The sequence below is a fragment of the Hypomesus nipponensis genome, chromosome 16 (genome assembly GCF_054491055.1).
Source record: "Hypomesus nipponensis isolate SF chromosome 16, ASM5449105v1, whole genome shotgun sequence".
Classification (NCBI taxonomy): Eukaryota; Metazoa; Chordata; class Actinopteri; order Osmeriformes; family Osmeridae; genus Hypomesus; species Hypomesus nipponensis.
In genome coordinates this window covers 2111189-2137500 of record NC_140376.1, presented here as the reverse complement: position 1 = coordinate 2137500, position 26312 = coordinate 2111189, and the positions used below count along the sequence as shown (strand labels likewise).

Below are 26312 nucleotides of genomic sequence, written 5' to 3'. Positions count from 1 at the left end.
GTTGCCCACTCAATGCATCGCACGGATCCACCAGTCATTGGCCTACTTGGAAGAATACCCAATACACTTAGCATTATTTAGGATGATTACAAAGAAATTACATCATATATGTTTCATTTCTTACGTTAAACTTCCGAAGTCCGTAAGAACACATTTCAGAAGACGCGTCAGAAAATCGGCACCCTGAGTGTGAATACAGATCACGAGGAGCAGTATAAAACCTCAGTCAGTGTTTCTAGGCTACAAAAGGTATTAGAGCAATTTATACATATTTAAGCTGTGACATGTGAAATCATATGAGATGCTGGCGATGTCAGAAGGCCGGTTGGTACTGGAAGTAGGCCGGTATTTTGGACCATCCCAACCCCGTCAGCCCACCGGGGATTCTCCCGGTATCCCCGATGGCCAGTCCGCCCTTGGCTAGGAGAGTCAAGGATTGGTCAAGTTAGCTAATTCAATGTTAGGTTTAGCTAGCAGGGAGTATCAGGGTTAGGGAGAACTTGCTCCTGTAGAAGGTTCAAGATCTGGGAGAGCTAGGAGGGTCGATGTTAGATCTTGTTATCTAGGGTCAAGGTTAGGGCTAGCTAGCTACTAGCTAGCTACTACGATTTCTACTGTAGAAGGGTCAAGGTTAGGGCTAGCTAGTGATGGGGTTATTTTTGAATGCTGTGTGTGTGTGGTCATGCATGCATGCATGCATGAAGAACCAGGTTTCTGGACAGTATTGAACCCGGTAATGATGGCTGTAGTGTGTTGACACAGCAAGCCTGGGTCACCGCCATAAGACCCTTTCAAACTTCCCCTTCCCCCAGCTCCTGGGTCCAGAGCGAGAGGCAATGCATGACTTGTCCCAGAGCAGGAAGTGAAAACTGCAACAGCAGACACTTCTCTCTCTAACACACAGAGCGACAAACCCTAAACACACTCGTAAATATTCGAAAGTAACAGCTCCCTCTGCAAGCTGGCCTTTGTTAAAGCCCTTGTGTCGGTCAGAATCAGAATCGAATCTAACACGTGCACCAAACTCTGGTCAGGGTGGGGTATTTACATACAGTGCATTGTACACTAACTTCATAACATCTACACTCAAATGAACACCTACATGTGACAAAGTCCAGCTGTTAGGGAGTCAGGTGGCTGAATGGTGAGGGAATCGGGCTGGTAATCTGAAGGTCGCCAGTTCGATTCTCGGCCATGCCAAATTGTGTCCTTGGGCAAGGCACTTCACCCTACTTGCCTCGGGGGGAATGTCCCTGTACTTGCTGTAAGTCGCTCTGGATAAGAGCGTCTGCTAAAATGACTAAATGTAAAATGTAAAATGTTAGCGGTCGGTGCTGTGGGTCTGAGGCTATTGCTTCCTGCAACTACTGTGGATATCGTAATATATGACCATTTATTACTCCCTCCTGTTGCATTTTGTGTAAATGTGTGAACCCCGTGACTGCATTCCCACATCGTTTCCTTGTTCTTTCTACAGAAGACCGCAGAGTTCTTCTCAGGGAACATCCTGTGTGCACATGAGAACAGCAGAGGAACATTCTCACTTAGAACCGCTTTGTGTGACAGACAGACACAGAACGTATCATCTGACTGGACATTAAAAGAGAGGACAGGCCAGGCCAGACCAAGCTAGACCAGGCCAGACCAAGCTAGACCAGGCCAGGCCACACCAAGCTAGACCAGGCCAAACCAAGCTAGACCAGGCCAGGCCAGACCAAGCTAGACCAGGCCAGACCGAGCTAGTCCAGGCCAGGCCAGACCAAGCTAGTCCAGGCCAGGCCAGGCTGGTCAGACAGATGGACGGATTCTTGAGTCCTATGTTGACAAATAGCTGTAAACTGATCTGAGTCTTGAATGTTTACAGACTACAGATCTAATTCTCAATTTGAACCAAAAACAAATATATATCCAGCTCAGTCCAGCTGCACTGTTTGAAACCTTACCTGCGGGCACACACACACACGCCCACACACACAATCTGGTATGCTCTTTTACCAACAGAACAGTCTGATGCATACGCTCTGATGCTTTGTTTCCTGACAGGTTCAATATTTAAAGAGCACTTTTGTATAAGTGTTTTAATTAGTGAGGGCTGCGCGTATTGTGTTCCTTCTTATGTTATACAGGGTGCTCACACTGACACACTACAGAAGTGGATGGTGATCCATTCTTCTCTGGTGAAAGGCTAGAGATGCACACTCACCTGACCCTCTGTGTGAAGCATTACAGCCAGCGTGTGGCACAGCAAACACCCTCACAGAAACCACTGTTGAAGGAACACAGGTACGTTTCCATGCATGCGATCTGGCCTTGATATCTCTCTGTTCAGGACAGCCGAAACCACCAGAATCCTCCAATGCAGTCTGCCTCTGCTCTGGCCTCCACATGTGGCCATTAGTCTACCCACCCTGGCCACATAAAACACACACACACACACACACACACACACACAGGCCTGCTGGAGCTGGGTTGTGTGTCCCTCCTACCCCCACCCCACCCACCCCAACAGCAGAGCAGCTGGCTGTGAGGAACACAGCAGGGGGAACAGAGGTTAGAGATGGGGCCCCTTGGTGTGTCTGTGATCCGGCCAGGGAGGCCGATCTCTCTGAGCAGCTTCAGGCAGGACACCCTTCCTGTCCTGTCCTACAGCACGGAGCTGAAACTGATCTTAGAGAAAAAGAGGAAAGAGAGAGAGGGAGGGAGAGAGAGAGAGAGAGAGAGAGAGAGAGAGGGAGAGAGAGAGAGGGGGGGAGAGAGAGAGAGAGAGAGAGAGAGAGGGAGGGAGGGAGGGAGAGGGAGAGGGAGAGGGAGAGGGAGAGGGAGAGGGAGAGGGAGAGGGAGAGGGAGAGGGAGAGGGAGAGGGAGAGGGAGAGGGAAAAGACGAGAGAGAGGGAGATAGAGAGAGAGAGAGAGAGAGAGAGAGGGAGAGGGAGAAAGGACGAGAGAGAGGGAGAAAGGACGAGAGAGAGGGAGCCATTGAGGGATTGATAGCGATATCTGTCCAAAAGTGTGCAATGTAAGGGATATGGGCAAGAGGTAGTCGTGCTATTCCAAGAATGCCAAACGCGGACCTGGAAACGCTGATACGTCTGATTGATGCCGATTAGGTGTTCCCTCCTGTTTCCTATCAGAGCCGGCACATGCCAGGGTCCGGATGCTTCTGAGATGGTTCCAGAGTTTTGTGCTGTGGTTGCACATGTATGGAAACATACATCTAAGTAGATCTCACACACTCATTGATTTACTCATCAGGCTGCCTCACGTGGGTCACAGTGATCAGAAGATTCACAACGACCCATCGTTGTCCTGCGACAACTTAACCCAAAAACAAATAAAAAGCTTTTTTTTCTTTCTCTACCTTCACGCTGTGGGGGGTCTGAAACAACTCGACAGTTAAAAGAAAATACTTCACTTTATTTTTGTATGGGGTTAAGCTGTCGCAACACGTGGGGGGGGGGGGGGGGGGGGTGGCGGGGTCACAATGCCTGAAGGGTCATAATGACCAGAAGATAACACAAAGGTTAACCAGGAGGTACATATGCTGTAGTTCTACCTCAACCGCCCACCTATCAATGTCAACAGTCTGTGTGGCTCCTATCTGCTACATGTTTAGTAGCTTAGTAACTTTGAGGGGTAATATTCTCCGACAGAAACGTTTGCTGTGGTGAAGGGTTTCCATTGCCGTTCTTTTAACAGTTACCTTAAACCTGGTATCACATCGAATCTGACCTACAGCATGACACATACATACTCCAGTTCTCTCGTCTGCTTGTTTGTCTCTATCTTACACACACACACACACACACACACACACACACACACACAGATAAAGAGAGAGAGGATCCCTTAGGAATAATGGATTTCTTCCTCGTGTCTTGAGGTAGCTTTCACCTGACATAAGTACTTGGTCTAAACAGCTACCCATCTGTTGAGTCGAATACAATTAATTGTATGCGCGTGTGTGTGTGTGGGGGGGGGGTCACTTTTCGAGTGGTGGTGGTGACTGTGGGTGGAGTTGTGGGACCTACGTTTAATCTAATTTTTTATACTATGACTATCTTATTTCAGTATTACTATACTGTATTTGAAGCATGTGGCATTGATAATGGCTCCGGACCATCATAGAGGCCGCATTAATGCGTGAGTGTTCGAATAACGGGCCTCTATAATTAGAAAACGAGATCGACGCTGCTGCACCTTCAATAACATAATATGTTTATAATGGATGAGTAGAGTCCAGCTGGTTTGAGAAAGGAATGTATGTGCGTATGGGCTACCGTAAGCGAGCAACCTACCTTGAACAGACATTCTGTCAGTCCCCGTCGAATCTGCGTCCACATAACGGCGCATAAGAAGAACAGGCCAATTTCGGTCCACGTAATATATGCGTTATCCAGGAGTGTATTTTTAGAGAGCTCCAGTCCGCACGTGTTACAGTCTCTAAACGCACCGTACATAACGGTAGAAGCTTTCGTGATGAAGTCCACATAGCCAGGCATGGGCTCCACTTCTACGGCCCCGTCGCTCATGCTGTCATCCCTGGTACGACTATCCATTGTGGGGGAGAACGGAGAACGGCTGGAAAACTGATCCCAATTAGGACAGAGACAGCGGATTCTCCTTACGCGAAGCTACAGAGCAAACTGGCTAGCCTAAAAACTCTAGAAAAACTGTAAGCGGCTTAACCTCTCAAGTAGCCTAATTCTTTGTTTTCTAATTTAAGACACGGGCCCATGTCGCATACTGTACAAGACAGCCTTATGACTGAGAGTAAGGCCTTCAAAAATCAAACCAAATATTTCTGCTGAACTGCAAAACGTATTGATCTAATGGCCAATAACAAATGCGGTATTGAAATTAATCTGGTCCATGAAAATTGACTTAGATTTGGTTAATTCCCCTTCACAAAGCCGATGGATAGCTAAGCTACCTCATCATCAGTGCTAGCAAGATCATTAGCCGCCGAGCTAAATCAAATGTACAAAATACAGGGTCGATCAGCATTTAGACGTCCAGATATCAACCACGCAGGTTTTAATTAAAAATGTGATATCTCAAAAATTACTATCGTATCACATTAGTCAAAATGATATGTATAGCTTCCGCCCTATTCAAATTATGAAGTGACAATAAGTGCCATAAAGAACAGTGGCAAGTATGCGTTTCTTTCTGACGTTAAATTCTGTATGGTCTCATCTCCGCTATTCGCCTTATATAACATATTGTCGTCATTTCATTATTCAGAATACCAGATCTATATAGAATACCAAACGAGCCACACTGGAATACTTATATTAATGAAAAATAGACCGTAACGCCGACAAAAATCAAGAATGTATCCTAAATTATCTGCTTCCTCTCGTTGCGCGGCTGTCGCTGTGCTGGCCAACGTGCCAGGCAGCGTTTTGACAAGACCGTCTGAAAAAATTCGCGCTGCTTCAATGGGAATCAATGTAGAACATGACTCCTTACGGCACTTGAAGGCTATTCGCTAACAGTTCTTTAAAGATTGTAAGCGTATGTCGTTTTTTTTCCCTTTCGTGTTTCGCGCACCGTCTCAGAATACCTTCTCTAATTTCAACTTTGCGCTTAACGAAGAAAAGGCAACGGCGGCGTGACGTAATTATGGCCCGCTATCTTCTTCAACAGCGAAGCAAGGATTAAAACATGCCTGAGTTCATTTAAAGCGGCAGTAAACTATGTTTCATCCGATCGGACAAAGGGGTGGTCCGATATTGCTGGAGGAAAAGGGGTGTGATCAGAGACACGGCCTGCTTGCTTGGGTACATTTCCATGTGCTTCACAGAAATGGAGGCAGACTGGCAACGACAATTTTAGCAATCTTGCAAAACGTGGAATACTAGTACCTTGAAAATGTACAAATTCATAACTTCCTCTCTCTTGTCGCTTTCACAAACCCTGAGTGATGTTCCTCAAATAATAAAAACCTAACAAGTTACCAATAAACCCCACAACGTTTCCTCTTGCACTGTGTCTAACAGACTTAGGCTGTACTTGAGAACACTTATTGCTTAAATTAATGTCATCAAGTAATTCAGGATGTGAGTTTCTATAGCAACATTATAGATAACCTAGTTGACATTATTGCCTACATCATATAAAGCCACACTGTTCCGGATGAAATAAAACATTTATTACCCACACAAAAGGAATGCTTTGGAGATACGGGTAGGTATTTGCAATGAAAGAAATGCAAATGTTCCAAACATCAAAAAGGGGCTCTCAAAATAGATACCTTCTCATGTTGTTGCTCTGGTCTGGTTGTAAAAAAATTTTTAAAAAGAATTTTGGATCAGTTTAATAGTAACTGAGGCAGATGGTTTGACCAGATTGATCAAATAAAGACAGTTGTATTCTATACATGTATTCCATTCATTTAAATTCCATAATTCACGATACAATAATCAAAGTGACAGAGAAAATGTCTGTGTTGCGTACAGGTATCTAAACATTTTCTAGGAAATCTCATGCTGTTGCTGTAGGTGCATATTGTATGGCCAGTCTGTCAAAGTCATTCTCCTGGGGAATGAGAGAAGATGACACCAGTTAGATGATATAATGTTTACCTGCTCCACACTCAAACAGACTGACTTTGCAATACAACTGGATTACGTATCTTGTTTGTTTACGCACTACGCGTTGACACGTAGTTACAGGTTACCTCAATTGATTGGATCCAATCCACGAACAAAGTGCCACCAATCGGAGAGTTGAATTCACTTTAGGTCACTGAATGCTGGAAGCAAGATGAAAAGGGGCAGAGCCAGAGGCCTCAACTCACCTTGGTGAAGTATTCTTTGAGGAAGGGGTGGGACCTGTGGGCATCTTTCAGCTGAGACAGATACCGATTGGTTACCTTCAAGCAGACAAACAGAGAGGTGGGATTTGGGGAAACTTTGAGTATGTGGCACAGCATGAATAAACATTGTCATAGCAACACAATACAGGACTGAACATTACAATATAATTCACGTGTTGGATGAATAATTTTTTTAATATATTTTTTATATTTATATATATATTTTTTTAAAGGGTTAGGGTTTCCAAAAAACATGGATCTTCAAATACTATATTATTAAAGATAATGGCTGGCACATCAAATGGTAGACCGATTTTTGTGTGTTTTTTTTCACACACCACTCCACTATAATAGGACAATAGGGGGAAATGAAAAGAAACTGTTACTTAAGTTCAATGACATTGGAAAGCTCTATGATTTAGATCAGTGGTTCTCAACCCTGTCCTCAGGGACCCCCTGTCCTGCATGTTTGAGATGTTTCCCTGCTCCAACACACCTGATTCAAATAAAAGGGTCATTATCTAGCTCTGTAGAAGCCTGTTAACAAACATGTATTTGAATCAGGTGTGTTGGAGCAGGGAAACATAAAACGAGTAGGACAGGGGGTCCCTGAGGACAGGGTTGAGAACCACTGATTTAGATCAATTTGATTCATCAAAATAATGTAAATAGTCTAAAACAAAGTTCTTGGTCATCGTCGATAATATCTTCAAACTCATTTTTAAGAAATCCATTTGAGGATGATTATGAGAACTCTATTGATTATTTACTCTATATCTGGATCGGGAGATGATAAGTCAGGCTTTATCTTACGAACTTTGTATTTTTCCGCAGTTCTGCTAAGTGGCTGGGTTTGCTGATACCCGAGTCAAAGACAATCACGTCAGCAGAAAGAATAAAATGGCTCCTGATGTCGTCTGATGATGTCTGCCAAGCAAGCCACAGGTGTCGGAACCAGAGGAGCTCCTTTGTGGGTCCAGCCACTCACCTCTGGGGCCTTTCCCAGGTGCTGTGTCAGCACGATCAGGTTGATTAAAGTCTCTGGGTGCCCGCTGTCCTGGAGACCCGAAAGACACACACACACAAAGCAAACAAAAAAAGGATGAGTTAGCACGTCTGTTAACAAAGTTGTCCATGTTTACACAAGCCTGTTGTGTTCGGAACACCTGTTCAGAGGGTGAAACATAAGACTTCAGTGTTTTTTCTTTTCTTTTTTAAACCGATGATCAGTGTACTGTGACATCCAGTAAGATCAAACAGGACAACACGTTTCTTTTTTTGCCTACTGAAGCGAGTCGCCGGGGTAAAAGGACTTCAGTGTATTTGGCTCCATCTACTGTTCGGTTCCAAGAGCACAACTAAAGCAAGATGGTGTATCTGAGGTACTGTATCTGCATGATACTATGCTAACCTTGTCCAGGACTGACAGTTTAGCGTACTCCAACTAGTGTACCACCACTGTGTATACGAGGCACCTACTTGCTAGCGTGCTAACCTTGGCCAGCGCCGGTAAGTTACCATACTCCAACTAGTGTACCACCACTGTGTATACGAGGCAGCTACTTGCAAGCGTGCTAATGCTAGCGTACTAATGCTAGCGTGCTAATGCTAACCTTGTCTAGGGCCTCCTGCAGCACGCCCTCTGCCTCCTCCCACTTGTTCTGGGCCATGTAGCAGGCAGCCTGGCCGTTGAGCAGCAGCAGCGTGGCCGAATACTTGTCTGACATCTCCTGGAAAATGTAGTAGGCATCCTGCAGCTTGTCTCCCCCCTGGGCAGGGAGAGAGGGAGGGAGAGAGAGGGAGGGGGGGGGGAAGGAGAGGGGGGGGGGGAGAGAAGGGGGCGAATGCCAGAAGACAAATGGGGGAACAATAGAGGAGAATTTGGCAAAGATAAAAAGGTATCCATTGGACCTGTTTCAAAACAACCACTGAACGGGTTAGGGGAAGTTCTGTGTTTCAAGGTTGTTTGTCATCCAGGCTTACCACAGAGATGTTCACCCAGGCAGTGGCCAGCTGGGTCAGAGTGGCGTCTTCATCCTGTTCCTGCATTTTCTTCAGCTCCTTCCTGTCAACGTCAAACCACAACCACAACAACATCAACAAACATCAACAAACCACAAAAACAGGTAGAACACATTCTTGTTGATACAGACGATGATATTCACATGTTGCTAAAGGAACCCGGTACCTTGCCAAGTCAACTCGGTCCAGACTGAGCAGAATCTGAATGGTCATCGCCATGCTGCGAACAGACAAGTTGTTTACCGACTTATATAGCTGGATTTGTGTTTCTGTATTACTACCTCTGTCTATTACAACTGGCAGCATTATCCAACTTTTGAGCTGAATTATGATATATGTTTAATATATTATATAGTATAGTATCATTCATAATAAGATGCTAACAGAAGATCAAATTATTTGATGGAAGAAAAAGGCACTAGGTGAAGAGGTTTGTGGTTGTCCTCACCACTCCAGACTCTCTCCCTGGTGAAGGGTCCTGAGAGCAGCGTCGGAGTTCATTTCGTGGTAGTAGATAGACGCAGCCATCAGGAGGAAAGTGGTGTTGGCTGCGTCTACGCTCTTTGCCATCTTCTGATCCAGGTCTGCTACAATGGCATCCCTGGAAGGCCAGTGGCGATAGACACATGAGACACCAACACTATACAGGGCTGTCGGTCTCAACTATTCTTCTGCAAAGTCTTTTTGGGATTCTTTTTTTTTTTTTTCTCTGTTTTCTAAGTAGTGGCTGTAGCTCTGTTTTTTGACATCAATTCTAGGCAATTGAGGATTAAAGCCAGACAATAGTAGTAGAATACTCATAGAGCCAAGAGTGTTTTTTTTAGACACTGGAATTATCACAATTAAGGTTGCAGGAATGATATCTGACCTTTTGCTTTCGTTGGCACGGTAATCTGCAAACATCTTGACAGCCTGAAGTTCAGCTGCAGAGCTAGACTTGATGTCATCCAGAACTACTCCATACTTCCTCTGAAAACAGGCATACTAGTTAGACCGTTTGACAAAGGATTTCACAGATCCAGCATGGTGCAGTAATCAGATGGCATTGATGATAACGATGGTAGAAATATTGCTACTGTATCTTTTTAATCCTGAGGAAATCTTCTGTGGCTTATACAGCGGGTATGTGTCATGTATGTTGAAGATATCAAAAACACTAGACATATTCAGCAAAACATGCATAAGGATCATGACTATAATCTGTATATCAAAGACATCGGTGTCTACTTCGTACTTGGGCTATGTAGGCTCTGTACAGGAACATGTCTCTCTCGACCTCCTTTTCTGGTGAAGATGGCTGTAGAGAGAAAAATAACGGTACAATCTCGATTAAACATTCAGTGTATTATTATACTCGAACTGACTGGCTAGCGTTAGCTTGATGACGTTGGCAAGCCAGTTAAACAGCTTGGAGTGTATTGTGGTTAATGATTTGAAATGCTGCCAACAACGACAAAAGCCATCGACTGAAATTTTAGTTTACCTTGACTTTCTGTGCCTCGTTAATGCATTGTTGATAACTTCCAATATAATAGGCATTTTTCACATCGAAAAGCTCATCAACATCTCCCTGTTGTGCCGCCATGTTGATTTGTGTGACTTCCTGGACACGTAGCAGCAGTGACTTCTCCGACACGGACGTATTTACGTGGGTTTATGGGACATGTAGTCCATGCAGTTCGTTTCATAAAACGGTCGTTTGTGATTAGATAATTATAATCTATTTTACTGAATTGACTAGAGTTAGAGGGAATTGAGTGAGTCTATGCTAACATTTGTGTTGCACTACAAAGATCTTGAGAAGGCAAAGTGGAACAAGAACTCACAGCGCCCAATTTGCAAAATTACACCAAAATACGCAAGAGGGCACACTAGCACAGTATTAATTTACAACCTATTACAGGACTACGGGTGATAGAAATATAACGGTGAGATTTAAATAGCTGGTTGATGCTGCCATGAGTGACATAAATTACATTGTGTATTACACCATATAATTTAAACATACATTACTGTCATTTATTTATACATTTACTATACTATATACTATATATGTACTATTACACTGTGGTCTGTTCATTGCGTACTTTGTGCATTTATGTTGTATGTTGATTGTACAAGACACACGTGAATAAATCACAATTACCCTTAAACTTTACCTCCGGAATTCCGCTTCTATTCATTCACAGACCAGAAAGCACAAAAACATCCTGTGTAAAAACCTATTTAGAAATGTCTGGTTTTACAATCTGTGTGTGTTTGAGTGTTTCCCATAGAGGTTTGTAAGGGGCCATATTGTTTAAATTTCGGATGAAGCTTCTCAACCCAACAAATGTAAATATTTTTGTTTTATTAAGGCAAGTTATACTTGGTTTTCTATTGATAACTATTGTGTGGCATTAAACACATTTCCATAGTTCCTGCTCATTGTTCTCTTGTACCGTTTCCTTTGTGAAATTCTCAGCCTTGGATTTGGAATTTAGTTGGGGATAATTACTGGAAACCGTAAGGAGGCAGGGCATGTTGAGCCAAACGGCACATTCTCCGTGCATGATTGGTTCGGTTTGCCCACAGCAGGCTCTTCCATTGGTCAAACAAAACATCAATCTGGAGCATTCGAAGTCTTACAACTTCGAAACTTTTTTGCGTTGCGAAAGGGTCAAATTACAAACTCCTGGCTGTAACCGATCTCAACAGACAGAGAGAAGAAAACACTTTTCAATTATTTACAAACTTGTACCTGAGACAAAGAACAGTTGCATGGTGGACAGTTGAAAAAGCGTTTCTCGAGTGAAGACGGATATCTGGGAGAAAATGTTGTGAGCGTAACTATGCCACGGAATGCCATAATGAAGACGAGATTTTACCAGGAGTGAATTGCCAATTGTATCAAGACTGCCTCAGTGAACCACTCACGCCTTGCATCCGGTTTGAATTGAACGAAAGGTAAATTCAGTTCTTGGCACTTGATGGTAAAGATGTGGACAAAGGTTTTACTAACACAATGTCAACTAGAGTAGCCTACATTGAAAACTTGGGGAACTCATGGAGGCTAGTTAACGTGAGTGGTTGCAGTCAAAAGTGGTGTGCCATTTAAGAAGAAAATGTATATGCAGTTATAGGTCTACAACATTCAATAATCTGTTGTATCGTGAAAAGGCGCGTCATCCCATTTAGTTTGGGATCTCATGTTCCTTGTTTTGTCTGCTCTGAACAAGCTACTTTAGCTTTGATTGACAGCTGTCAGCCAGGTGACATGACAGATGCAAATCCCGGGCATGTTGAAGTTAATCCCTGACGTTCACAATGGATTAATACAATCTATCTGAAATAGCCCACATTTCAAACTTTCTCTTGGTAAGAAGTTGGACAGGCGTATAAAGTATTCATTCACACAAAAAAAGATCAAAATGCTAACCACGTTCAGCCACAGGTTGTTTACATAGTCCTTAAGTAACCCCTGAACAAGCCATGTTGTATGATGAACAGAACCTTCTTTGTGTAGCTTTCTATAGGTAGGCCTGTGAAACCATGTAGTCATTATCTCCTGGAACATTTATCACATTCATCAAAGCCATGTTGTCACGTAAATCATGGCTCTAAACAAGAGCTGCACCTTTTAGCGCTACCAGGCTGTATCTGGGATGAAGTGATTTATCGCTGCTTCTGCCAGTGTTTGTCTCGCCACACTGCCACCCTCGCTGGACTAGCTGTGGAACACTACCAAGTCGGTCAGTCACAGCTGTGGTTGCGGTCGACCAGCTCATGCGTCCATAAATGTTGGTTTGACCACTCTAGAGCCAGACTGTATTTACACTCTGTACGCTCAGTCAAGGATGCTAAGTGCGATAGTCATGGTTGCCTGCTCGTTTCTCAGAAGCAGCAGCGGTGTAAAGTGTCAGGCTTGACTGAATCCATGGTGACAAACAGACAGACAGTAACTTATTTACGAGACGCTCTCCAAGGTATTTTACCAGATTTACTGGATGGCAAAGTTCAATTGGCCAGTGCAGGGAGCCAGGCCCTGTGGTTGTCTAGGAGACGTACAACAGTCTTGAGAAATGCCATTCTCCAAAGGAAGAGTTGGAGAGGATAGTTTTGTACACAAGACTTCAATATGGAGTGTACTGATAGAAACGCAAAAACTATCATTCTCTCTGTCTTTTTGAGAGTGACGGTGTCAGTCTGGGTGTGTAAATCAAACACTGATAAATACATGCTTGAAAACCCACGAACAGAACAAAACAAAAACATACAATACAATCAAACATACAGATCAAGGAACACTATCAGTAAAAGCTATTCTACGTTTTAGTCAGACTTTTAAACTGGGCTTACCATTAGCTCACTGTTCTCCTTTGCCCACTTCCTGTTCTGGTTCACCTGACCGTTACATCACATCCTCTTGTAGAATCATCCTTTTAGTAGGGCCTGACCGCATGTTCCCAGCTGCGGGGCGGGGTCAGTGAGTCTGTGAAGCAGTCAGGAGCTTCATCATGGCACTAGCTTCCCATCTCATCCAGACCCCAGGTGGTATTCTTAAGTGTTGGGGCGTTGATTGGATCAGCCGAAGTCCACCTTTTCCTGGTCGGCGAGACGGAAACATCATGGATCATTTAAATTGAAATGGAATGGTCTTTAGTTAGACAAAAGGGTGTAGTCCAACACAAACCTTTGAGTGTGTGTGTGTTTTCACCTGTGTGATTGTTTGACCTGTTGCATCACGGCAGACCCACCACCTCAGCCTGCTCTATTTTTTGCCAAATTGCTGATATGAATTATTAATCTGCAATCCATTTTATGCTGGAACGTTAATTATTAATGTAACAGCAGGCTTCAGCAGATCTGAGAAGACTGTAAAAAAGGCGTGTGTGTGTGTGTGTGCGTGTGGGGACTGACTGTCACCCCCCCCCCCCCCCCCCCCCAGGGCACACTGCACCCCTGATAGACAGTGTGGGAAGATGAGAGAGTGTATCACAAAACACACTACACACCACACACACACGCATCCAGTGCACACACACACATACACACGTACACACACACACATACGTGCACACACTTATAAATACAGAGCTGAGCCCTTCTCTACTATTACATAATAGCTTTGAGTGAAGTGGAGAGGAGTGGACAAGGGAGGGAAGAGAAGAGGACAGGAAAGAGGGTGGGGAGGGGGAGAAAGGGGGGAGAGGGGGGGGGGTTCGCACAGCAAAACTTGATGAAAGATGAAATTTGCGCTACCGAGCAACGCTCGTTAGCTGTTTGATCCTGCAGAGCTGGTGCAGTCGGTGATCATCAGCCCATTCTCGACACAAAGCACGGATGCACCTTACGTAACCATGGAGATTGTCTTTTGTTTCTCCTCGAGATCTCTGGAAGTCTTGACTTCCTGTCTGCGCCTCGTCTTGGCTGATCTGTGATGAGGATACCTCCTCTTCGACTTCTGCATGAATAAAGATTTTTTGTCAGAAAACGCATAATCAAACCATATCAAGAAGCAACACCATTATTCAACCAGTAACACCTGTTATGGAGGTGGCTGCTTTTCAACCCAGCGCCCTACAGCTTCTCTGAGCATTGTAGCCGAGTGGTCTGTCTGGTTCAGAGACTGTGAGACAGAGTGGAGCAAGGGTTCAATTCGTACTCATTTTAAAATGAAATTTTCCCTTTAATTCATCATGACCGAAACTCCAGTAATTACGCTCTGTATGTTTACGAAAGACCAACTGACATTTGCTGTTAAACTTGCTTATGCTCACTTCAATCCACTATGCACGCATCACTTCCGCATATAGTATAACCCAGGTCAACAACTTCCAGTAGGGAGCAGTTTTGTTCGTTTTCAAATAAAAAATGCCGTTTTGTATCTAGGAGTTCGGGTTGTTTCCCCAAAATGACAATCAACGATGTTCATAGGAGGAGTCTATGATGCTGCCTTTAAGCAAGAGGGAAAAGGGGTTCAAATTGAACGTTTTGAGTAACATAACAATTACGAAGGTAAGATTTATCCAACTCCCACAGTTAGCTAAAGTAGCTATCTAAGATTTGAGCAGTGGAGCTAGCTAACCATTTTTAGCTACATTATATACTCATTTATCTGTCAGCTAGCTTGCTAGTCCTTAATGTTAAAAAACTGAGAAAGGCATGTTATATTACATTATCCACAGGGAACAAATGGGTAATGTAACATGCCTTTCAAGAGAAATCTGTAAACGGGAGAGATCTCCGTGAGGGCGACCTGTTATCCGCCGATGAAAAAAAAGCGAGTGCGATCAGTTTGTAGGATTAATAAGAGAGCAATAGGGTGAACATAACCTGTTCTGGTTATTAAAAGTCAAGTTTTTTTTTTACTTCACCGCAATTTTCTAGATCTGGCCTGGCTGTGGTAGTTGCGCAGGTTACATCTCTACAATGTGTGCTTACTGTGGCGCTGATGGGGCTTGGTCTTCTTTGATCGCTTAAATAATTAACCGTGAAAGCGAACAGTTTGGCTCCGGTGGTGTTAAACGTGTGATACGCGTGAATTAAGTGAACCGATGTGTTTGGAGACCACTAAAATATTTGTTTTCTGCATGTGGGCCACAAAGTATGAGAGGTCGGGACAGGCTGCACTCGTTTGTTCAGGCTGAACGCGAGGTTGTTGATGTCCTAACCGGTGTTTAACGTTACTCCAGCCAATTACTCTGAGCTCTTGGCAGCAGCGACAGCAACTTCCTGGGTGTGTAGTCGCTTTCTTACAAGCTAGGTTGAATATCAAACCTTGGACACAGGCCAGCCCATCCCCTCAGATAACCACCACTGATGGGGGGGGGGGGGGGTTTGGTGGTGGTAGTTATGGTGACACGTGTTTGGCGTCGACACACAATAGCATTGTTTCTGCTACATCGCCTATTAAAGCTGTGCCAATGTAAACAAGTGGAGCCGGCCTTGGCCAATCATTGGGCTTGCTGAACCACTGGCTTTAAATCTGACCCTAACCACACACTTCACTTAGTTACTTGACAGGAATCCTGGGTAGAAAAGCTTGTCATCGTTCGAGGCAACTTTACCAGTCCCTTTACCTGTCCCTCACTTTTCATGCCAGGGGGAAAGACGGAGGGAGGGAGGGGGGGGGGAGAGAGGGGGAGGGAGGGGGGAGGGAGGAGAGAGGGAGGGAGGGAGGGTGGGTGAATGGGGAACAAACGAGGGTGTCTCCATCTGTGATTACGTTGTGTCATTCTTTGGCTTTGACTGAAACTACAGAGAACCTCTTGGGTATCCATCCCATCTGCTTTGGAAGTGTTTGGATTCACCACTATGCGAGGGAAACAAAAACTTCTCTCTGTCTCTCCCTCTTTCTCTCTGTCTCTCTCAGTCTCTCTCTCTGTCTCTCTCTCTCCCCCTCGCTGTCTCTCTCTATATCCTGAGGTGTTATTTTCCCGGATGACAGCCTAGATCTGACAGGAGAGAAATTTAATGAGCCCTCTGAAACCCACTCAGAGGTTGTCTTTCACTGTAATGCACTGATGACGTAGTCTGTCTGTCTGTCTGTCTGTCTGTCTGTCTGTCTGTCTCTCTGTCTGTCTCTCTCTCTCTCTCTGTCTCTGTCTCTGTCTCTCTGTCTCTGTCTCTCTCTCTCTCTCTGTCTCTCTCATTGCAGGTAGTCAGACAGGAGAAGAGGAGACTGTGTCGTTCCTGTCCTGCTGGTCTCCTCGAAAAATAGTTTTCAAACCTTTTAGAAGCGTTTTATAATAAATGTTAAAAAAAAAAAGTCATCAAGTACTCATCAATGCTGCAAACCTATTTTAGAAAAACAAAATATTTTGTCAACCTTTCAAACTTCTCACTCCGTCTGTCTCTCTGTCCTTCTGATGAGGCAGATTGGTATTCTTGGAGAGCCAGAGAGGCCGGAGACAAATGAAAAGGGCGAAAGTCACACGTCGAGACGAGGCGTTGGGAATGTGCGAGGAGGAGGACGGCTCCTGTATAGTCTCAGCAGGCGGCCATATTGAGTCAGTCACATTAATGACCCCTCTCAGCCTCTCCCTTCCTGTACGCAGGCCCCAAACCAGCCCCCGTCCCTCACGCACTGCGCAAATAACACTCACACTCTGCTTTCATGTGGGAAGGAAATCATGTCTTGAAAGCTATATTTATAAATTGAATGCGACGCACCGGTGGCAAATGGCAATTAACGTTCCACTAAGGCTAGTCTGGATTAGATAACTGTCTGACTTTTAACATCCGCAGACTGAGAGTTGTCAAGGGCAGAGAACCAGAGATGCATTTAGTCAGAAGGAATATGTAATACTCCACCTGTTGTTGTTGTTGTTGTTGTTGTTGTAGGGGTTGTGTGTGCGTGTGCAGTGGTGGCAGCTGGCTCATCAAGCAGAGGAGATAGAGAAGATGTTGGAGAACACAGCCCTGTGACCCACTGTTTATAAGCTGCTGCTATGGGTCCAGAACCTCGTCTCTAGGCTTTGGCAGGCAACACACGCACACACTGACCAGCTTGTTGGCTCCTCTCCCTTTAAGTCACATGCACTCCAGCACCTGTCAACCACACACACACACACCTTGCCAACTATAGAGACACACACACACACACACACTCTGTTCTAAAAGTGGATTAGGCTGAGGCAACTCTACAGTATTGCCTGTTTTACATAACTGTGTGTAGTGATTCGCATCTCTCCTCACTGCTGCCCAGGCTGACAGTCTTTCTAAGTGGTGCTCTGCCGGCACATCCATATCCTATTCATCTACGACGTTACAGTGTTTCAGTGTTCTTTCCTCACCCCCTGGTATATGAAGGTCTAGACGACCATGCTTAGAAGACGTGTCTGCTTCCAGATGACTTCCAGAAGTCCTCATTCCAGACAAAACATCTGTTGTTTGTTTTCGTTCCGTCTCCGCCTGTATGTCTGACGACTAGCGAATGTTTGTATCGTTATATATGTTTTTTAATTGTTGTTTCTTTTGCTTTGTTTCTCGCCCTCCCTCGATTTCCTCCTCTTACTTCCCCCACTACGCCAATCATTCCTTTTCCATCCTATCTCATCCTTCCTCCCCCACCACCTCCCTCCACCACCACCTCCCTTCCTCCTTCCCCCCCACCACCTCCTCCCCCTCCCCCCAACTCCCCCACCTCCCTCCCCCCTCCCCCACCACCTTGCCCCCCCCCTCCCCCCCTCCTTCACCCCCTCCCCCCCCCCTCCCTCCCCCCTCCCCCACCACCTCCCTCCCCCCTCCCCCACCACCTCCCTCCTCCCCCACTCCCCCCCTCCCCCCCCCCCTCCCTCCCCCAGAGCTCACCATGGACTCCTTCAGTACCAAGAGTCTGGCTCTGCAGGCGCAGAAGAAGCTCATGAGCAAGATGGCTTCCAAAAGCATGGCCAGCCTGTTCATCGACGACACCTCCAGCGAGGTTCTGGACGAGCTGTACCGGGTCACCAAGGAGTACACGCGCAACCGCAAGGAGGCGCAGAAGGTCATCAAGAACCTGATCAAGATGGTGGTCAAGCTGGGCGTGCTGTACCGCAACAACCAGTTCAACGGAGAGGAGCTGCTGTTAGTGGAGAGCTTCAGGTTGGTCCACAGTTTGTTGGTGAAGAACGAGGGGATGGATGCAGTGATGGATGGATGGTTGAAAGAAGGATAGAAGCTGGTATAAAAAGCTAAGCGTAGCAAAGGATAAGGGGATAGATGGATGGATGGATAGATACACAAATAATGGAGAGGCTAGTGTGGAGGGAAAACACAAAATTATACAAAGACTAAATACCTTGCTGACTAACTAGTTTACTAACAGATTGTTGCACCAACCAATAGATGAACGAGCTGCTAAATAAAGATTGTAGCAGATCAAACAGTGATGCATCAAGGGAAATCGGATAGGAAAATGTATTCATACATACATTGTCTAATATAAGCAACCCACACCTAGCACTCATCATGCTAATGTACGCACATGGTACCCTGGTACACATCTACACGGCGTTCTCTTAACACAGGGTATTCCATTCCATATATGTTATAATTGTATTCCCCGGCAAACCACCTCGGCAGATTCTACTCCCAGCTCCGTAACATGTGGATGTGAATCCTCCAGTAGCAATCCTGTTCTGTGTCCATGCATGTGCACATGCTGACATGAACATTCTGACTAAATAAGTGATCGATTACATGGGTCTTTCACATCAAATAACTGATTCTTTTTTTCATATCAAAGAACAAGGATAGATCATTAACTTTAATTAAACCTCTTCACTGGCACTGGTAGGTACAGTTGTGGACCGAGAGATAAAAGGTTGGATGGATTTATAAAACTTGATTGATGTTTGACTGAACCTCCCTATAGGAGGACCAGCAACAACCCTCTGCTACGTATGCTAAAGAACAAGAGTCCTAAAACATCTTCATGTATGCCTAACAACACCCTCAGTCTTGAATCCGTTCAGTGGTTTCCTAACTTTCGTCTTTTCCTCCGTAGGAAGAAGGTCCATACTCTAGCCATGACAGCTGTCAGCTTTCACCAGATCGAGTTCACCTTCGACCGGCGGGTCATGAGCGCCATCTTGAACGACTGCCGCGAGCTGCTTCACAAGGCCATCAACCGTCACCTGACGACCAAGAGCCACTCCCGGGTCAACCACGTCTTCAACCACTTTGCCGACTGTGACTTCCTGGCAGCGCTGTACGGGCCGTCCGAGGTGTACCGAGCCCACCTGGAGAGGATCTGCGACGGAGTCAACAAGATGCTGGACGAAGGCAACCTCTGACCCCCACCCACCACCCCTGTCCTTTTGACCCTGTGACCTTTTCAAATCCCCCCGAAACCCTATCTCTGACCCCTGTTGTGACCTCGACTTTGCCGCGTCCGGCCCGGTTAGTGACATGTGACACGTCAACCATCTTCCACGGCTCCCGTCCAAACCCGTTTCGTTTGCAGCAGGAAGAGAGAGATGTGCAGGCAAAGTGTTTGAGGACTCTTTACTGGTTGTGTTTGATTTCGTTGTTTGCCTGTCAGACCTTACTGTACACTGAAGGATGCTCCTAGCTAGTCAATCCAAAGCCTCTTTCACGCCTGTCTTTATAATGCGATGGAAAGCCTGAGGTTGTAAAATGCATGTTGGTTTAGTTGAAATTCTATGCAGTCAACCAACAGCGATTTAACACAAGGGCTATGAAGTCTCTTTGCTTTTTCAGATCAACTGCTCTAAGTTCCACTACGGAAAAGATCTAAGATGATTCAGAGACCCACGAGGTTTGGAGGTAAAAGGAAAGGAACATGGTGGTTTTGACAACTTTGACATCCCGACTGGAATCCGGAACTGGATTTGAGTTTGAGGAGTTGTGACCAAACCCAAAAAGCACAGTTGAGAATTACTATACCAGGATATTGTGATATAACAACCGATTTTCTTTTCTTTTTTTATAATCCAAAGCTTAACAGTTGCACTTTCCAACATCACTCCTCCAGTCTCTATTGTTGACGCCACACACACCCAAGTGATATAACAGAAGCGTAAAGAAGCAAGTCTGAAACTCTTAAATTCTAATCTCTGTCTCAACATTATGCTAAGAAAGTGTTTGTGTTTTGGGTCAGTGCACTTATAAACCTCGATTGGTTTCATAATCATTCATTAACAGCCGTAAGCCAGCCTGCCACACCAAAGAGGCGTAAATACACAGGAAGTAGATTGTTTTGAGGATTGTGATTGGAGCTGTGTTGACTCAGCTCCCGGGCTAACCTCATCATGCTAATGCTTACCTCATCTGAGCCAAAGGTAAACAAACCGAAGAAGAAGACTTCTGCTACTGATCCACAAAACGAGGAACAAACAATACTGTACACACACAGCTGGTTTTGACGAACATGTATTATGTTTTTGATCTGTTTACCCTGAATGTGAAATCAGTAGACACACATTGTGGAAGGTAAAATAAATAAATAATGTTGTTTTTTTTAGAAGGACAGTTTACCATGAAGCATATAGCTGTAACACTCCATAATACTGTAAAACCCCTTTTTATATGGTCATTTCTTACAAAGACTCACGATGTATGTCTTCACCCCTACATCCATTTACATGCACTTTTTTTATTTTATTTTTTTGCATTGTATCGCCTTTTGTTATTATTATTTTTTTAACCCAAAAGATTGTGCTCTGGGCTAAATAAAATGTGCCTCAAGTATCTGTGTGCTGTTCCAGATCTGTAGAGGCAGAGTAGGGGAGGCGTTTGTGGTTCAGGTACTTTAGTCCTGAAACTCACAGCCGGTCATCTTGAAGCAAGCACAGGGTTTTGCAGATTAGACCAGAGGAAACTGAAGGACCTGATTGGCCACTCCACAAGAGTACCCCCCCCCCCTCCCCCCCATCTCACCAACTCCACAACACAGATAGTTAAGCATTCCAGCCCCCAATGAAAGGCGATTGAGATCTCGGCTTGAATCAAGTCCTTTTTTCAGGATTAAAGATGGTCTCTCTCTCTCTATCTCCCAGTTCAATGAAGAGTAGAATAGATTGTTCTAGTGAACTCCCACCTCAGTGCATAATGGATGTTCTCCCTTTTATTTGTGTGTTTGTGTGTGGCTGAGCGTATCTGGGAGATAGGGTGATTGTTCCATTTAGTATTCTGTCTGCATGCCCTATCTGAGATGGCTGCATGTATAGACTGACTGACAGTCTGAGACTAAGAGCGCTGTTTTCCTCCTGCATCTACACGATTGTGTCACTCTCTCTATGCTTCCTGACAACGAACAGTTCGCTTCTGCAGCTCTGCAGAAAAAGGAGTGGAGTGTTTTGCAATCAGGAAAATATCTTCCAAAGAGATTATGAGGAAAAAACGAGTCTGCACTTGGCGATGATGATGATGATAATAACGAGGATGATCGCGATGATTGTTGTGACTTCTTACTTCACATTTCCGTTCTGTGATGATCTAGTTTCAGTATGTATATTTTTTTACGTTTTGATGGTCATTTCAATCTCTGTGGCGTTTGGTGGATAAAAGTAAAAGGTCTGGGGCTTTAATGGTATGAATCCCATACGTTGATTAAGCCAGGACTAGTATCCAATCAATAGGTATTGTCTAAGAAAAGGGGTTATTAGGTCTAAACTAGGCCTAAACCATGTCTAGACTAGGCCTAAACCATGTCTACTAGGCCTAAACCATGTCTAGACTAGGCCTCAACCATGTCTAGACTAGGCCCAAACCATGTCTAGACTAGGCCTAAACCATGTCAAGACTAGGCCTAGTCTGTGACTGTTTAGATGTTGTAGCTCCCAGACTCACTGTGTCTCGGGGTACTGTCTCTATCTCAGATCCCTGACCTGGTTCAGACCCACACTGAGGGGTAGCAGTGTGAACTGCAACACAATACGTTTATACATTTTTTATCACTGCAGCTGAAAATGAATGCAGATGGTTATGTTGTGTGTGTTATATATATATACATACTCTGTTTGATTGTGAGGTATATTTTGTATTTTTCACTATACTCTTAATGTTCAGCACACATGATGTATATGTTTCCTCTGTACTAGATATACATACCAAATGTCTCACTGTATTCAACAAATAAATACAAATACTCTTTTTATTAATTAAGAATGTGAAGTGTTTTAATCAAGCCACGTTTGTGTGAAAAATGTAATGTTCTAGATTTTTTTTTGAGGGGGTGGTCTGTAATCAACATAACTGAGTAGCTGAAAGCATTAGCTGTCACTAATGACCTGAAGTCAGATTAGGGATTTCTCTAAGAAAGGACGTGTTGTACAAGTATTTCCACCCCATGCAGGGTGGCAGCTGCCTGTAGTCGTGGGTAATCTGTAAGTCTGACCTGAATTCAGACAGGGAACTCAACCTCCACCCTCCCCCGCCCCCCCTCCCCAGCACACAGCCAGAAACATAACTTCCTATCCGAATGAAACACTTCTGTTTCCCCCCTGGTTTAATCTTGTAGAGTCCATTCAGGGGACGAGGCCTGTGTATGAAAGGGCAGGACATGGAACATTCCACAAATCATGTTTCCTCTCCATAGTTCTTCCCTGATGTCTTAAAGATACCGTGCATAGCAAACTGTTTCCTACCAGCACGCAGAAGACCGCTAAATATATTCTAAATGTCAGTATATAAAAAAAAAGCTTCTGGGTTTTGATCAGTTATACATGTCAATGTCAATCAAAGATGATATATTCCACCCAGACATCCCTTCAGAAGCACTGAGTGAAAAAGGTTTAAATGACTTGACAGGGTTGCGTTCCTAAGTGACCAGCCGTTATCAAATAGCGATGATCACTGTGGACAGAAGACAAAAAAAAAAACGTGCTGAGTTGAGTTAAGAGCACGTCTGTCACAGCACCGGCATCCGAACATGACTCCCACAATGCCCCTTGCTTATTCCTCCGACCGCCATGCTCCGAAATTCTCCCTCTGAAAACGAAACTGCCATTCACGTCTCGACGATCAAAGGGGATATTCATGTGAATGCTAACACATTTTAGATGCAGAGCATGCTTCCATCGAGGCATAATTATCATTTTTACATAATGTAACGAGGACAAAGGATCTGTCCCGCATTTTTAAAAGGGAAGCTGAGTCGAGCACTTCTGTTAAGCCTCTCATTAGGCTGTCTATTCCAGCTCGGTCACAACATGTATCTCATGTCTATATCTCTCTTTCTCTCTCTTTGTATCTATATTTCTCTTCCTCCCTTTCTCTCTTCCTGCCTCTCTCCCTCTCTCTTCCTGTCTCTCTCTCTTCCTCTCTTCCTCTCTCTCTCTCTCTCTCTATTCCTCTCTCTCTCTTTTTCCCAGACAGTTTTCATTTAGAACTTGTTCCATCTGATCCAGACAGTCTTGTAATATGCCCGTAACTTCTCCCCTTTTGGCATGAAATGCAGCGACAGGCCTCAAAGGTGTGCTCTGCTCTTTGAGTTTGCTGGATTTGCAACAGTCTCAATTCCGACATAACCATTTTCTGTTGTAACTTTTATGTACAGGGAGTTGAAACTAAAGGCTAAATGTACCAAGTTTTTGACACTTTCTTGACACGTTGCCTGCAATATTTCGTACAATGAAAAGGTTAGCTTCATGTGGTGTTCTATAAGCCAACTCTAGGCTTTTCCCACTTATCTTCCAGCTGCGTTTCATGCAGCCTTGTTGACATTCCTCACAAAGCAAATCTCCCAGGTTTAGATTCGAGAAAGAAAAAAAATGCTGTTATATATTTGCTTGTCTTTTGCAGTCACCCGGTGTGCGTTGGCTGACATTGTCTCTCATCCTGCTAGCTTTCAAGGGTCTCCCGTCTGGTAGGTTACACCATGACAGTTACCTGGGACTTGGAACTCTTTCAAAGACTCTTTTCTGTTCTCTCTCTCTCTCTCTCTCTCTCTCTCTCTCTCTCTCTCTCTCTCTCTCTCTGTCTCTCTCTCTCTCTCTCTCTCTCTCTCTCTCTCTCTCTCTCTCTCTCTCTCTCTCTCTCTCTCTCTCTCTCTCTCTCTCTGTCTCTGTCTCTGTCTCTGTCTCTGTCTCTCTCTCTCTCTCTCTCTCTCTCTCTCTCTCTCTCTCTCTCTCTCTCTCTCTCTCTCTCTGTCTCTGTCTCTCTCTCTCTCTCTCTCTCTCTCTCTCTCTCTCTCTCTCTCTCTCTCTCTCTCTCTCAAAGTGATTCCTTAGAGTGCTCCTGCCTGGCTCGGTCGTACAGGATGAAAGGAAGAAAGGGGTGGAATAGAAGAATATCCAGAATAGAGAAGTGGAGCTGAAATCAACAGTACAAGCTGATGGCATCTTGACACAGGAGGAGGACACCCCTGGATGTGGATGTGTTTGTGAACACCCCTGGATGTGGATGTGTTTGGGAACACCCCTGGATGTGGATGTGTTTGGGAACACCCCTGGATGTGGATGTGTTTGGGAACACCCCCGGATGAAGTTCAGCCTCTCCTGCCCTGAAAACCAGAAGTCCTCCCCGAGCCTACAGCCTACACGTGCTTGTTGGGTCCGCAGGTATATATTTGGGTCGTAACATGTAGATGTTACGCGGATGGTTGGTATTGCCCCCACCTCAACAGTATTACACGTGGATTCTGGGGACAAAGTGAGAGAAAAGGCCTTGTCCCTTTTCAGAGCCACAATGAAAAGAAAATGACTTCATTTTGTTTTCGTCCTCACAATGTGTCCCTCAAGTCATTTCTGTGCTGTTGAAAAAATACAACATACAATGGTCCCGACTACCCCCCTCCTACAGACATGATTACAGCGTTGTCCGAACCCCTTTAAGGTGCTACCAGTCTCCCGTGGACAATTCACACTGTGCCTGAAAGCCATTTGGACACAAACATGTGGGGTCAGACATGTTGAAAGCACTGCATCTCCACTAAAACCTTCCAAAGGGGCGCTGTGTGGTGTGACGTGTGTTCAAAACTTTGGGGACCATGTTGCCTGTCACGGTTGCGGTTCCAAGCACTTGCGGTTACCTAGTTTTGAACATGTTGTCAAATAAAACCAGGTGGTTGTGGTGAACTCTGGAATTTGGTTCCAGAGTTCACACCACACAGTTCTACTAAAAACACACACACACAGTACACTGTATACTTATGGGTGTTACAGTCGACGTTCGGATCTGTGCCTGGCTGGTATTAGGCCAGGTACTTATTAATCAGCGAAAGTTTGAATCAAGGCAGCTTTGTGTGTTTCAACCACTGCCATTATTTATGGAACTCCACCTGCGGGTGGCTGATTAGTCCTGAGCTAAGAGTTTTAATCAGAGGCATATGACTCAAAAGTCCAGTGTGGACAATAAAACTTTGAATTCCATGGAAACCAGGTGTGTGTGTGTGTGTGAGGGGGGGGGGGGGAGGGGAAGGAGAAGAGAGGTACCATCTGGGATGAACTACAGTTTGAGGTGTGTTTGTTTGTTCACATGATGCCTGCTCTGGAGCTCCACAGAGGGATGGAGAGGGCGGGGAAGTGCTCAATGGAAAAAAAGATGCACTAAGCACTGGAACACAGCTGGTGTGTGTGTGTGTGTGTGTGTGAATACGCCAGGCTGAAACACAGTTGGCATGATGCTCTGTTGCTCCAGGAACGTGCCTGTGGTCCACACTAGGGGTCATCATCTGGCTCCCACACCCCACCTGAGAGCACCTCCTCCTGGGACTGGAGGAGGATAGTCTTCCCTGGTCTTCCTGGAAGTCATCACAATCTGTCCCCCTTCTGTTCCCATTATTGAACGTTCATCTTTTTTCAGCGTCAAGTTTTACCCCGGAGGAAACGGATGGTAAAAATATCTCCTGTCATTGTCCCGTTAATGCGTCAACTGTCTTGTAGTCTGTCGATTCTATTCAGCCTGTTTTGGAGCCGTATCAAAGGGAGGAGACATTGTGCTGACTAAGGGATGAGCGCGGGGCGGGAGGGGGGCGGGTGGGGGGCGGGAGGGGGGCGGGAGGGAGCTGGCAGACACACTGCTGTTACATGTGACAGAGGCA

General features: G+C 45.0%; 3 protein-coding genes and 1 long non-coding RNA gene across 4 annotated transcripts in view; 1 reads left to right on the top strand and 3 right to left on the bottom strand.

The window, feature by feature from the left end:
• cers1 (ceramide synthase 1) overlaps positions 1-5653 on the bottom strand; it is a 24156-nt gene extending 18503 nt beyond the window's left edge. The window contains exon 1 of the mRNA XM_084675726.1: positions 4296-5653. Within this exon, the coding sequence (XP_084531852.1) occupies positions 4296-4556 (261 nt within the window). The 5' untranslated portion in view covers positions 4557-5653. The remainder of the gene's footprint in view (positions 1-4295) is intronic.
• A 479-nt stretch (positions 5654-6132) lies between these two features.
• Positions 6133-10471, bottom strand: cope (COPI coat complex subunit epsilon). Its single transcript, XM_084676461.1, has 10 exons — positions 10326-10471; positions 10077-10139; positions 9711-9811; positions 9291-9443; positions 9009-9062; positions 8804-8885; positions 8434-8589; positions 7809-7877; positions 6803-6877; positions 6133-6540 (listed from the first exon to the last, which is right to left on the bottom strand). Exons 1-10 carry the CDS (start codon positions 10425-10427, stop codon positions 6487-6489), a joined length of 909 nt encoding a protein of 302 aa, XP_084532587.1. The 5' UTR covers positions 10428-10471; the 3' UTR covers positions 6133-6486.
• A 975-nt stretch (positions 10472-11446) lies between these two features.
• tnfaip8l1 (tumor necrosis factor, alpha-induced protein 8-like 1) lies at positions 11447-22438 on the top strand. The gene is made up of 3 exons (XM_084676253.1): positions 11447-11788; positions 18130-18409; positions 19314-22438. Exons 2-3 carry the CDS (start codon positions 18138-18140, stop codon positions 19600-19602), a joined length of 561 nt encoding a protein of 186 aa, XP_084532379.1. The 5' UTR covers positions 11447-11788; positions 18130-18137; the 3' UTR covers positions 19603-22438.
• LOC146254323 (uncharacterized) lies at positions 12844-17242 on the bottom strand. Its single transcript, XR_014731510.1, has 3 exons — positions 17138-17242; positions 14171-14285; positions 12844-13426 (listed from the first exon to the last, which is right to left on the bottom strand). It is a non-coding gene; the product is annotated as an uncharacterized LOC146254323 (long non-coding RNA).
• Positions 22439-26312: the final 3874 nt, after the last annotated feature.

Coding starts and splice junctions, on each gene's coding strand:
- cope (XM_084676461.1), bottom strand. CDS start 10,427: ATGGCGGCACAACAGGGAGATGTTGATGAGCTTTTCGATGTGAAAAAT. Junction 10,140..10,325: donor ACGAGGCACAGAAAGTCAAG/GTAAACTAAAAT, acceptor TTCTCTCTACAG/CCATCTTCACCAGAAAAGGA. Junction 9,812..10,076: donor ACAGAGCCTACATAGCCCAA/GTACGAAGTAGA, acceptor GCCTGTTTTCAG/AGGAAGTATGGAGTAGTTCT.
- tnfaip8l1 (XM_084676253.1), top strand. CDS start 18,138: ATGGACTCCTTCAGTACCAAGAGTCTGGCTCTGCAGGCGCAGAAGAAG. Junction 18,410..19,313: donor CTGTTAGTGGAGAGCTTCAG/GTTGGTCCACAG, acceptor TTTCCTCCGTAG/GAAGAAGGTCCATACTCTAG.